This window comes from Octopus bimaculoides, chromosome 3 (assembly GCF_046866305.1).
Source record: "Octopus bimaculoides isolate indiv1 chromosome 3, ASM4686630v1, whole genome shotgun sequence".
Taxonomy (NCBI): Eukaryota; Metazoa; Mollusca; class Cephalopoda; order Octopoda; family Octopodidae; genus Octopus; species Octopus bimaculoides.
The window spans coordinates 79,114,653-79,129,145 of NC_142930.1; the positions used below are offsets into that span (position 1 = coordinate 79,114,653).

A 14,493-nucleotide genomic window follows, 5' to 3' on the forward strand; every position below is an offset into this window, starting at 1 on the left:
TATAGTAAAAAAAATAAAGAATATCTGATTTACATTCCCCTCACACACACATGTGGATAGATTTCTTTTGTTGAAGAAATTTTTTTCCTACCACAGCTCGACAAACTGGAGTAAGCACTTAGGTGACACTTGTAAAATTCAAACTCAAAACCAGTATAAATACTGTTTTAGCACAGAACTATAAATGTTGATGAAATTGGTTTCAACTTTCAGAACATTTTCATAATGTCAACTGTGCTTTTGGTGAAATTGTGGACAAAGATTAATGCAACATCATAGTCTAAAATAAAATTAGGTGTTGAGAAATTATCCTACCTCCCTCTAGCAACATATGATTGCTATACTATCTATGAAATGATATAATTTTATTCAATTCTTTATTTGATAATTGAGTAATGTTCCTCTAGAAGTTAGTTATGCGGAATAAAAACAAAATTTTCTTAGCATCAAAATAGGGCCAAAACCTCCAATGCCAAATGAATTCAGTACCAAATTAGTGAGACCAAATGAACTGGGCCAAATCAACCACTACAGAATGTCCCTAACCCTAGACAGATTAACTGAAGCAAGAAACATTGTGTACTTTATTTTGGAATACAGCACTGTGTTTGCAATAGTAACATTTGAACCTAGCAGAGGTAAGTAATCTGACACTTGGACCTCATTGTCTCTAACAAGAGACAATATATCATTTGTGCTTTTACATCATTTCACTAATGATACCATCATTAGTTATCTGTTCTTATATTGTGAGTCTTCCTGTTGCTAATCAATTATTGGTGTATCTCATATCTGACTTATAAGAATGTCTGGAGAAAGTAAATTTTTATTTCTCTTGAAAGTTTTGTTTTTAATTTCAGCATTTCAACTATATTTCTGGCTAATTATTTTCTTGTTCTTTTGCATAGTCCAACTTTCAAGCTGTCCTCAAAGGACAGAAGCCTTCACTCTTGGGCGACCCTATGACTGCTCAAGCTAACATCCTCGTTCAGAATTTAATGTCTCAAATGAACAAAGAACCATCATCAGATGACAAAAGAGCAAGTGCTGCCAAAAGACAAAACCAAGATGTGAATCCCCTACCTACTGGCTTCAATGAAGGAAATGCCTCTTTACCAAAATCTGTTAAGGTACCATTTAACCAGACTCCAGTTTCTGATGTTCAGAAAATTCAAAACTTGAACATCCAGCAATTGATGGCACTTGGTCAGTTAATGAGCACAATGCAGAACAGCAATAATCTGCAAGGGTTGGCAGCAAACCTGAATCAAGGAAGTGACAAGAATACTTCCCAAACTGGTGCTTTCATCTCAAACCAACAGCAGAAGAGCAACTGGGGTGGCTCGCCAAGCATGAATATTCCATCACTTACCAATGCTATTGGCAAGCCTGGTCTTCTTCCTAACCCTAATCAAAAAACAGGTAGTTCTCCAGGGTTTGGAAACTTTAATCAAAACATGGTAGCAGCTGCTAACTTTATGCGTAATTTACAAGTTCTAGCTGCAGCTCAGCAGATGGCCTCTAACAAGGGCAATGCCAACTCCAATCAGAGAACCACACCTGTCAGTAAAGACAAGACTGCTATGATGGGAGCAGATTCATTGCTTGGAAGCCCTCCAGTAGTGAGTAAGTCCAATTCCAGCAGTTCTTTCTCAGCTGGTAGATCTGGATCTCTTAACAGTTCTTACACCTCTGACAATAGGAACTACAGTGATACAACTTCTCAGAGACTGAGCAGGGGTACATACAGTTATGATACATCCAAAAGAAGCAGCCTGTTGAATGAACCAGAGGCAAGTCAATCAAATCAGTCATCTGGAAGTTACATATATGACAGAGTGTCTTCTGGTTACTCAACGAGCCATGGAACTTCAAGTTACAATAGCCAGCCTCGAACTGGACAGTATAGTTCAAGTTACAACTATCCGGTAAATACTTTGCTTTTTAAACATCTTGTATTATTTTGCTTTGATGTGCATTCATTTTTTTACTGTCATACTAGTTATATAATGCAATAAGTATATTATTCTTGAAATCATGTTATTAAATTGTTGTTATTGCTATTATTATTATTATTATTATTATTATTATTATTGATGTCTTTTTTGATAGCTCATAGTTCTTCTGATGATAATATATAAGTTGCTAATGTTCATTCAGTTGATTATACCCTTTCCCTGCACAATCTACTTTGACAATTATTTTTAAAAATCATTACTAGATGCAGGTTGGATATATATATCTAAGAAGCTTGGTTCCCATTCATGTAGTTTCATTCATTCAGGTTCATTCCTACTGTATGACACCTTGGGCAAATGTCTTCTATGTTCTTGTGCCAATCAAAACCTTGTGAGAGGATTTGGTTGACAAAAACTGAAAGAAGCCCATCATATTTATGAATATGTGTGTTTGTGTGTATCTTTATCTTGACATAGTGTGATGGTTGTAAGCAACTATCATATAAGTACAGTTGTATAAGCAATGTTGTTTGTTTTCAGTCTTCTGTGGGAAATATATCTCGCTATAGCAAATATTGTTGAGAGGTGGACTGACAAGCAAATTGGAATGTGAATACCAAAATTTTTTTATTTATTCCCTAATGTAATTTTCTTCAGATATTTTTATGTATATTGTATGTGTTTAAAAATGATTATTCTCATGTGTAAATGTGATTATTTTACATGCCCACTCACAAACACCAAAAAAAGTTCTAAGAATGCATTTCAGTTTATAATATAGATATCAATGGAAAAATTGGTTCTTGCATTGTAGTATTCCATGTTATCGCAAAGCTTTCAGGAAAACAACTTTTCTATAATGCTGAGGTGTGCTGTATGTATGCTCACAATTCTCACTTCAGGATATCATCATCAACATCATCATTTTCTGTCTGTTTTCCATGCTGACATGGGTTGGATGGTTTGGCAGGATGTAATAGGTCAGAAAATCATTTCTCGCTTCATTATCTCATTTTTGGTATGGTTTCTATGGTTGGATCATCATCATCATCATCATTGTTTAACGTCCGCTTTCCATGCTAGCATGGGTTGGACGATTTGACTGAGGACTGGCAAGCCAGAAGGCTGCACAAGACTCCATATCTGGCAGAGTTTCTACAGCTCCATGCCCTTCCTAAGGCTAACCACTCCGAGAGTGTAGTGGGTGCTTTTACGTGAAACCGGCACGAGGGCCAGTCACATGGTACTGGCAATGACCTCGCTCGAATGATTTTCTAATGTGCCATCAGCACAAGTGCTAGAAGGCAATGCTGGTAACGATTATGCTCAAATGGTGCTATTTATGGGTCACTAGCACGGAAGCCGTCCTTTCTATAACCATCCAATTTATAGAGTGTACTGGATACATTTTCTTGTACCAGTACTACAACAGTTACTTTCCCATCAGCACAATTATTTTTAATTTAAGCTCTGTGTTGTTGCTCAGATTGATTATCCACCATGTACAGAGTGTACTGAGTGCTTTTTGTAGTATCAGTACTGTTGGGGTTGCCTTACAGCTTGTAAAAAAAAACCCCATAATGAATGGAACAGATGTATGGGTGTGTGGGGATGAAAATGTAAAGAATAACAAAAGGGACAGTGTTGGAGTTGTAGTAACGGAAACATGGGAGAAGAGAAGGGGATTCGTGTGAAGGATGAGGAGCAGAGTTGTAATGGTGATGGACTAGGTTGAGTAGGTGAACTCACTAACAGGGTAGATCAATCTGCTTCCCATTGCAGCATGAGTGGAATGATTGGTCTGGGTCTAAGGTAGTTCTTGGACTTACACAGATTTATTTATTTAAAGAGAGTGATTTGAGGAAAGACAAATATGGACAATTTTAGGGAAGGAGGTAACAGGTAGATAAGTGAAAAATAGTATCAGATATGTGGGACAGGGGATCAGAGAGAGAGAGAGAAAGGGAGTAATGTGATTGTGGTAAGAGTTGAGTGGGAGGAAATGCATTGCTATCTCGTGTGGGTAGAGTGGTATGTGAAATAAAGCTGAAAGAGGTAATAGGGAAAGAGGAAAGTAATGAGAGTCAAGGAGTAATAAAGGCACTGAAGTGAGTTATTCCCAACACCTGAGAATAAAATAGCATTCACCTCTCTTTTGTTTTTTACCATTTGTTTTCTCTTTCATTGCAAGCAAGCCATTTTCTTGGTTCGTTATCATCGTCATTTAACATCCATCTTCCATGCATGCCGGCCAGGTAGAAAAACTACCCTAGGTTATTGTGTCTGTTTTGGCAGGGATTTTACAGCTGGATGCCCTTCCTAACACCAACCACTCTCCAGAGTGGACTCAGTGTTTTTTATGTGGCACTAGCACAGGTGAGATTAGTTTTGACATAATATTTACAGCTGGATGCCCTTCCAAATGCCAACCACAGGGACTGGATGCTTTTAATGTAGCACCCGTACTAGTAGGGTAACCAAATAACTCACAATTATGAGAGGAGCAGGGCATTTGAAGAGGGGAACTTGTATCAGAGGATGAAAGGTTAGTGTGTGACAAAGAGACAGACAGAAGCAGGTGAGCATTAGAGAGGGTATTAGAGGAGATGATCCAGTATCAAATGATGAAAGATTAGATTGTAACAGGGAAATAGAAAGGTAGAAATAGGTGTCTTGCTATAGAGGAGGTACATGATTACCCAATGAGAGAGAGAGGTACAAGAAAGAAGCCAGAAACAACTGTGCTGATGTAAAGGAAATAATTGGTTACCTAGTCAGAGGAAAAAAATATGAGGAAACAGAGATAGAGTGTGTGTGTGTGTGTTTATGTGACCAAAGGGAAATAGAGATAGTAGGAAACAGCAAAAGTGCAAGAGAGAACAGAAGAGAGATGGTGTAGTGTTAGGGTGAGTGTAGAACCTGGTTAGAAAAATTGGAAGTGGGTGTTGGGGTGAGGAGAGCAGGGCAGTGAGGATGAGAAAGGGGATTGGAAAACAATCATAATTTATGAAGTGGAAATGTAAGGAAGAGAAAGATGCAGTTAGAAGAGGAGTTGTAGTTCGATTTCATAGAGTAGAGTGGGTAGGACACAACTCTTCTAGCACTCAGTTTTGTGGACGGGTCTTCTCTAGAACTTCATATCATCAAACATCTAGGTCCACTGTCATTTCCTCTGTGAGCCCCAACATCATAAGATCGGTCCTCACCACTTCATCTCATGTCTTCCTGGATCTCCCTCTTCCACAGGTACCATCCACTTTCAGTGATAGGCACTTAGTTGTCTTCACTCATATGCATCACATGTCCAAACCAACACATTCTCCTCTCCTGCATGCCACATTTAATCCCACTTATGCCTAACGTTTCTCTCAATACAGTTGTGCTTCATCAGTCATGCACACTGATGTTGCAAATCCAGTGGAGCATACTACCTTTGTTCCTCTCCAGCTTACACATATCCTCCACAGTCAGAACCCATGTCTCACTACCATGTAACATAGCCATTCTCATGCAAGCATCATACAATCTACCTTTCACTCAGAGAGAGAATCCTTTTCCTACCAACAGAGGTAGTAGTTCTCTAAACTTGCTCCATTCTATTCTTATTTTAGAAACAATACTTTCAAAGCATCTACCACGATTACGAATTTGGTCACTGAAATAGCAGAAACTATCTGCTAGCTCAAGAAAGCTTTCTGAGCATTTTAGAAAGTTTAAGTCCCTTGTGCTCTTAGTACTTATTGTTCCTGCATATTTGTCACACATGAAAGTGACCTTATCTGATAAACCTTCACATGATTCCACTGCATCTCTTATGTGCCCATAGCTTACACTTCGTGCAACAAATGGAATTACATCCCACTCCTTGAACAGGGTCATTTGCCAGCCAGAATGACAGTCTTATCTCCTTTCTTGTTAATAACAACTTTAGTCTTAGCTAAGTTAACTTTAAGGCCCTTTGATTCCAGGTTTTGCTTCCAAACCCAGAACTTCTTCAATTCTGCTTAAGAATCTGCAATAAAAGCAAAATCATCAGCATATAGTAGTTTCCATGGGCATCCAGTTTTAAATTCATCTGTTATCACCTGGAGAACTATGATGAATAAGAATGGAGTACTCCAACTTGTGTGCTAAATTCATCACTGTATTCAAGGCCAACTCTCGCCTTACTGACAGCATCACTGTACATGGCTTGAACCACTCTGACAAGCCACCCCTCTACTCCCTACTTCCTTAGAGCCCACCAAATCAGAGAGCGGAGAACCCTGTCAAAAGCCTTCACCAGGTCGACAAAGGCTAAGTACAATGGCTTACTTTTGGCCAAATACTTTTCCTGCAACTATCTCACTATGAAGATGGCATCTGTGGTACTTCTCTCTGGAACAAAACCAAACTACATCTCATCTACATGAATTCTACCTCTAATTAGTTGAAATATAACTCTCTCTCTAATTTTCATGACCTGATCCAGCAGTTTGACACCTGTAGTTGTTTCTATCTAAGGCATTACCTTAGAGTCCACCAAATTAGCCTATAATACTGCTACACCAGTCTTTGAGGATGATGCCTTTCTGAATAACCTGATTAACTATGCAAGTGACTAGGTTGTATCCCACACTACCTGATATTTTAATCATCTTGGCAATGATACCTGATGGTCCAGGTGTTTTCCTGATCTTCCTTTTCTTAATTGCCCTATCTATTATACTGCTATCTACTCTGATGGCTGGTCCCTCAGTTGGTTCGATATTTGAAAGACTCTCCTTCTCCCAATCATTCTCCACATTTAACAAACTTTCATAATAGCATCTCTATGCATCTTTCTTTGAGTAACTAAGTGCAAACATTCCATTATCCATTTACACACATTTCTCGCCTACCACATCTCTATTCTTTCTGATGCACTGCTTTGCAATTTTGAACACCTCACGTCTCTGATCCTCACACTGCAGAACATTGGCAAACTTCTTACCTTCTGCTATTCCTTTTGCTATGTAAACTTGTCACCTATCCTCCCTTTTGGCTCCCTGATATACTGCTTTGCTTCCATTATTTTTCCAGTCCTTCCAGGTCTGTCTCTTTGCTTTTATAACACTGTCCAACTCTTTGTTCCACCACCAAGTTACCCTCGGCCTAGCTGGGACTTTGCACCAACCACAGATTTGGTCAGCAGCACACAGTAAATTGTACCACAGGAACTTTCACTTGTCCTCTAAGCTATATGTCCCTTCCTCCTCCTCCACTCTATCATCAGAGGCCTCCAGTAGAATGTCTCTAAATTTTTGTTGGATTGTTGGGTCTTTGAGCTCCCATAATCTTCTTTTCCAAAGTGGTTTATGTCTTTGAGTCTCTCTAACCCGAATTCTGAAGTCACTAACTAGTAGCCTTTGTTGGGGTGTACACTCTTCACCTGGGAAAGACTTCGCATTTGTGAGCATCTGCCTGTCTCCATGCCCGGTGAGAAGGTAATTAACCTGATTTATATTCCCACCAGACTGATAAATAATTGGGTGGCTCGCTGGCTTTCTAAAGTTAGTGTTGCAGATCAAAAGATCATTTGCATCACAGAACTCAAGTAGCCTTATACCTTCTTCATTCCTGGTACCAAAGCCATAACTACCATGCACACCATGGAATCCATAGGAATGCTACCCAACATGTCCATTAAAGTTGAACTCCAATTTCCATTTTCATTTGCAAAGTCTCTCACTTTCTCTTTTAAGTTTTCATTCACTATTTGGAAAGCCAACAGTTTATTCTATTAATGTATACATAATGTAAAAACATTATTGAATGACAATTTTTAAAAATACCCGCATAATTTTTGAACACAGGATAGCTATGAGAAGATCCTGGAAAGTTGGGTAATTACTATGAGAAGATGAGGAGAAAAATAAAAGTTACTGTCAAGTACTCAAGACTTGCACCTTATTCACAGTTCCAAACACTGTACCACTAAACCAATATGTACACAACCAAGTTGCACGAGCAGCTTCAACAGTGACACACACACACACACCACCACCACAATATGCACACGCACACACACATAGATACACATACACACAAATGAAAGGCAGTGAATGTGTGTGTGTGTGTGTGCTGTTCACTGACAAAAATTCGTGCTGCATCACTTTTGTGAAGTTTTGTCAGTGAACAAGTCATGGTTTCAAAGCAATGAAAATATTTTGACATAAATGAAATTTTCATGTTGAAGTGAAACTAGTACTACTTGAATACAGAGGTCCCTTAACAGTATGACTTAAATGCAGGTGTTACATACAAGACATTTTAAATGTACACTTTGTGGACGTAAATTGACACCCTAACCCTAACCCTAACTAACCCTCCCCTTCATATCGTTGCGTAGATGCACCGGGACCTCTGTATTTAAGTAGTGCCGTGAAACTAACGGTTTTTGTGTGTTCTTGAATAGCTTACAAACATCTATGCTGCAATTGTTTTTGTTTCAGCACACGATCTCAGATCAAGTCACTTGCTATACAAGTACATATCTATAATTTTTTAAAATCACTATGAATAAATGCCAGCAATGATCTTCTCGGGCTCTCCAATATTTTAATTTCTAAACAGAAACAATCAAGGCCAGGGAATGGGATTGCAAAAAATTCATATTTTCTCAAATTTTCTTTTCATAGCATATAAATGTATTTATGGGGAAAAAAATTATTGAAAAACATGAATACATGAGAGAGTGATAAAGAAACAAGGAAGGTTGTCTTTGGATGTGCTAGAAGCAACAGCCAAATCGTCCTTAAATCACTCACTTTTCACTCTCAAAATATTAACATATTTTATAAAAATTTTTACTGAGAATGCTCTTCCCATGGTTTTGAAGTGCAAAAAAATTGACCAAAATAGATCCAAGTGGAAAATGAGGGAGGAGTTGTAAAAAAAAAAAGAGTTTTCAAAACTTTTTTCATACAAAGATGCACCCCAACCCCCACCCCATCATTTTGAAAGCTGGTTTTAACAAAATGGGGAAAAACCCTGAAAAAATTTTCCCCATAAATTTCTTTATAATCGTAATCTATGCCGTTTGAAAGGGATTTGTATAAATTTTCCTCAGAAGATACTCATCTCCCTGAAAGTTAAGAGGGAAAAGTCAGATCGTGTGAATTTTTCCAAAACTCTTCTTTCCACCCCCTCAGAAAAATTCTTTCCTATATATTTCTATATACTCTCAATCCACAAACATCTAAGTGTTATTTGTAGAAAGTTTTGTTAAAAAGTATCATTTTTGTGGATGAGGCAACAAAGTTGGGAGGCATATACATCTGTAGTAATGCCTTTTTATTTATGATTTTTTTATTTCATGTTTATTTCATTTATTGTTTGCAATGTTCTCTCTCCCCTCCTCTTTCTCACACACTGCAAAGCTTACAGATGGGCTGCTGAATTAAAATCTCTATGTTGCTTTGAGTAGATGGCAAAACTTGACAAACTGCTTTTCCCTCTGTTGTTGGACTACCATGATGTTTGTTTAAAAAAAGGAGATTATGACTGTGATGAAATAATGACAGCAGTATTTACTAAGTAAGCGAGCCCTGTTACACAAAGTAATAATTAGATGTAAAATATAAAAATTATTAGAATTGGGAATCAAATGTGAAAATATTATCAAGAGGCTAGCAAAAAACCACCCGGAGGGCAGTCTTTCTGCTAGTTACAGTAATACTTGCTGTCATCAGCTTAATGTCCAGTTTCCACTACCAATATAGTTTGATAATCTGAATGTTTTCTTTAGCTTAGCACTTTTATTGCTGAGAGGATATCTTTTCTAGCACTATCTACTTATTACAGTTGAATGCATTAAAAGTTGTTTTTACTGTGACTGCAAAAGCTACATTTATTTTCTTTCTTTGCTATTATGTAGAATAGTAGAAGTCATCACTTGATAAAATACCTGGTGAAAATTTGCTTAATAAAAGTTTCATGAAGGCCATTTCAAACCAAATCTCCATGACTTCACTATGCATTTATATATTGTATCATCCCTTCTACATCTTAGGACTGCCATACTTCATCTCTAACTCTTTAGCATTTGGATTACCCTGTGAAATATAATGCTTATTTATTCACATTGTTTTGAATTAAACATGCATTATCTGTACCTTTGAGATTACAGTGATGTAATTATTATAGAATGACATTATAGGATAAACATAAAACAGAATATTTGGACCTGATATGGGCGGTTTAAATGCTAAAGGGTTAACACCCCCTCGTACCTACTATCATTCTCAACACCCTCTCATATCTGACTTTGGCAGTTCCCCCTTATTTCCCACTCACTATATCCACCTTTACGTATTTCTGACATTCATAGCTGTCACTCTACCTCTCTCTCTCAATCTCTCTCCCCCACCCATACCATCATCCTATTTTATGATCTATATACAGGTTAATTATACTACTGCTCTCTACCTTTCCAGCACTTATCTCTTTTCTGAGCTTCTCCTATATACACCCCCTCCCCCTGACTGATATTTACTGTCCACCCTTAATCATTCAATACATTCACCTCTGTAAAGCGGCGAACTGGCAGAAACGTTAGAATGCCGGGCGAAATGCTTAGCGGTATTTCATCCGTTTTACATTCTTAGTTCAAATTCCAATTGTCACCCTCCTCTCACATACCTATAAACTTACCTACCCTTCCTGATCCTGTCCATATTCTCTCCTATCCTTGGCACAACCACCCTTGTTTTCCTTCCAGCTACTTCCAACCATCCTTATATGTGTGGTAACCATATATCTTTTCTTATAGCAAAACACCTGCCTCTTATCACCTAGTATAATGCCACCTCCTCTGTTATAACTCCACTCTATCGAGGGAGGTTTTCTTTGCCTTACAAGTTTCTCGGTGACTTTACCAGTGCTGGTGTTATGAATGCACTCTGTAAAGTGATTGGTGTTAGGAAAGGCATCGAGCCATGGAAATCATGCCAGAGCAGATATTTCAGCTTGACAGTTTTCTGTGAGGATCAGAGGCCACTGTAGTAGTGGTAGCGGGGGTTGTAAAAAGGGCTGAGTGTGGAGACATGTCTGTGAGTTAGGGGTTATGATGTGTTGGTGAGCAACTTTAAGCTAATCAAGTTTGGAACATGGATACTAAAATGATGACAGTTATGATGATGGTGATAATTTATGGACCATTTTGATGTTAGAGATTTCTAATGATATTCATTTTGGTTATATGCTCTTAGAAGTTATTCTGTGAACCTGCACAAGCCATGTCAGCAGAAGGAGACCTCTGTTTATTATTTATGAGAAATTTTACAGTAATGTTTGAACAGAAAATAATGTTATTGTATTTCGTGTAACTCTTTCAACTGCCAGCATTGCCTATAATAGAAACCAATACATTGCCATCCATCTCTTTTTGATCGTCTTTTTCTTTTCTTTTTTTCTTTTTTTTTTTTTGTTGTTGTTGTTGTTGCAATGTTGATATAAAATTGAGCATCACTGATAATCATATTAATACACCTAACTACTGACCAAAAATTTGATAGTTTGCATTTGTGTCACTAGAACTGTGCTGTGTTATAGCTGAGGCACATACTCCTTAGATGGCTTAGCCTTACTTAACTATAAACAGGTATCATCATCAATTTGTAAAGTAATGAGAGTACTATGTGTTGACTGAAGGTTTTGTTTACTTTTAGGACTGAGTTCAGACCTCTCTTGTAGGGTTTATCTTAGAGAAAGATGGACCCCACCAGGCTTACAAAGATTTCTGTGGTGCTCTAAATTATGCAGTGAGTCATAGAAGTCATTAAAAAAAGAATAAAATGATATTTAAGATTTGTAACTAAGCATAAATGAAAAACTGTTTAAATGCTTGGCTGTCCTAACCTGTTGTGTGATATGAAATGCTAAAATGTTGGAAGGATTATATCCCAATTGACTTATCAGGTCGTTTGTATATTGTGTTAATTATTAACTAATGAAATTTACAAAAGAGGGTTCAAACCTTTCTGAAAGAAAATAAGTCAGATGTTTTTTTTTTAATGTCTAGGGAATGCTGTGTAACAGATTTTAAAATAAAACTTTGGCTAATACAGTTTTATTATTTTTTTAGTTGCAATTCCTCTGAAATGACTCACCATTACTGCATTTAGAGCTAGTAGCAATCTAAACTACTTGTTTCTTGACATGGTCACTAGGCTTGCTGCAAAGCTACCTATTCTCTGGATTACAATTAACAGACCTAAAAGCTAGCTTGCTCAGCAAACCTATGAAGCTTGTTGGTTCAATGAAAATAATGCAGACGGCAGCAGCTGTTCAAATGTTGCTATTTTTAATCATGGGAATATGGGAATCATGGTGGTTTTATTTTGCTTTCATTTGCATAAAATATTTTCTCTTAGTTTTCATGTAAATAGATATTTCCAAATTCATCATTGGCTGTATAGGGAACTAAACTATGGTGAGCCATTTGCTAGCTAACATCTAGATTTAATAGATATTATTTTATTAAACAAAATAACTGAAAGTTCCACCTAAACCAGCACCCATCTTTACCACAATCGCCTCTTGCCTAGAGAAATAGCTACATTTCTCCTGGTTTGCTGAAAACGCCATTCTATCTCTCACACTGAGTTTTGAAATGGGAGATTGGAATGTCTTTAATTAATGGTTTTTTTTCTTCTTTTTTTTTCATTCCCTTGTCTAGACTGGAAACAATGTTGGTTCTAGCAGTAGTTTGGTTCCATCCACTAGCCTTGGTACTGGAACCACCAGTGCCACCACTGGCCACACTGATTACTCCAGCAATATGTATAACAACCAATATGGAACCACTAGCAATGACCAATATTATGACAACTATAGTAATTACTATGACAATCAGGTTAGTTTGTCACTATATGATTTAATTTCTATGTAGATTTTATTTTGTTATTTTTATGTTGTATTTAAGATTTTGTTATCTAATAATCTACATGGAATATGCAGGCTTGCATTAATTGCTTTCATCAATTGAATTGTTTGTCTTTCTCCCTTACACTGTCTGATGTGGAGGAGGAAAAGATGGAAGCAGAGAGAGAATTACAGTAGTCTTATCTGTCTATCTGGAAGGGTCACTCACATCGTCCACATGCTCTGTCTGCCGCCATATCATCTAACTATGTAGAAGGGGTCGCTCACAACATCCACATCATCATCATCATCATCATCATCATCATCGTTTAACGTCCGCTTTCCATGCTAGCATGGGTTGGACGATTTGACTGAGGACTGGTGAAACCGGATGGCAACACCAGGCTCCAGTCTGATTTGGCAGAGTTTCTACAGCTGGATGCCCTTCCTAACGCCAACCACTCAGAGAGTGTAGTGGGTGCTTTTACGTGTCACCCGCACGAAAACGACCACGCTCGAAATGGTGTCTTTTATGTGCCACCCGCACAAGCCAGTCCAGGGGCACTGGCAACGATCTCGCTCGAAAATCCTACAGGAGCCAGTCAGGCGGTACTGGCAACGGCCACGCTCAAAATGGTGCATCTCATGTGCCACCCGCACAAGAACCAGTCCAGGGGCACTGGCAACGATCTTACTTGGCTTGCCGGGTCTTCTCACGCACAGCACATTTCCAAAGGTCTCGGTCCGTAGTCATCGCCTCGGTGAGGCCCAATGTACGAAGGTCTTGCCTCACCACCTCAGCCCAGGTCTTCCTGGGCCTACCTCTTCCACGGGTTCCCTCAACTGTTAGGGTGTGGCACTTTTTCACGCAGCTATCCTCCTCCATTCTCACCACATGTCCATACCAGCGCAATCGTCTCTCTTGCACGCCACAACTGATGCTTCTAATGTTCAGCTTTTCTCTCAAGATACTTACACTCTGACGGGTATTCACATTGACATTACACATCCAACGGAGCATACTGGCTTCATTCCTTGCGAGCTTACGTATGTCCTCAGCAGTTACAGCCCATGTTTCACTGCCATGTAGCATGGTTGTTCGTACGCATGCGTCATACAGTCTGCCTTTTACTCTGAGTGAGAGTCCCTTTGTCGCCAGCAGGGGTACGAGCTCTCTAAACTTTGCCCAGGCTATTCTTATTCTAGCAGCTACACTTTCAGCGCACCCACCCCCACTACTAACTTGGTCGCCCAGATATCGGAAGCTATCGACTACCTCTAGTTTTTCACCCTGGAATGAGATAGAAGTTGTTTCCTGTTTGTTTGCAGTCTTTATTGCACCTGAACATCTGCCACAAACAAAAACTAACTTGCTAGTTAACCTGCCTTTGATGTTGCTGCACCTCTTATGTGTCCATGCTCTGTATACCGCCATACCATCTAACAGGTCTGCTCTTGTACACTGTCCACTACCAACTGACCACTCGTGCCTCGCTGACCCTGCATGCCCACTTCGGCCCTTCTGGTGGGACCCACAGGCACCACTTCTGACTGGACATGTACTCCCTCACTTCCAGTCCTTCCCTACAACACAGCCTGGTTCATAACACCACACGCCCACCTGATCTGAAGATCATTCGACCAACCTGCT

The 14,493-nt window shown here is 38.7% G+C and overlaps 1 protein-coding gene across 8 annotated transcripts in view; it reads left to right on the forward strand.

Annotated features, from left to right (window-relative positions):
* LOC106880075 (uncharacterized) overlaps window positions 1-14,493 on the forward strand; it is a 144,849-nt gene that overhangs the window by 114,345 nt on the left and 16,011 nt on the right. For 4 of the 8 annotated variants that reach the window (XM_052966297.2, XM_052966299.2, XM_052966298.2 and 1 more), the window contains 2 exons: window positions 909-1,928; window positions 12,658-12,834. In XM_052966297.2, the coding sequence (XP_052822257.1) occupies window positions 909-1,928; window positions 12,658-12,834 (1,197 nt within the window). The remainder of the gene's footprint in view (window positions 1-908; window positions 1,929-12,657; window positions 12,835-14,493) is intronic. The other 4 variants (XM_089349300.1, XM_052966301.2, XM_089349302.1 and 1 more) reach the window with 1 other exon arrangement.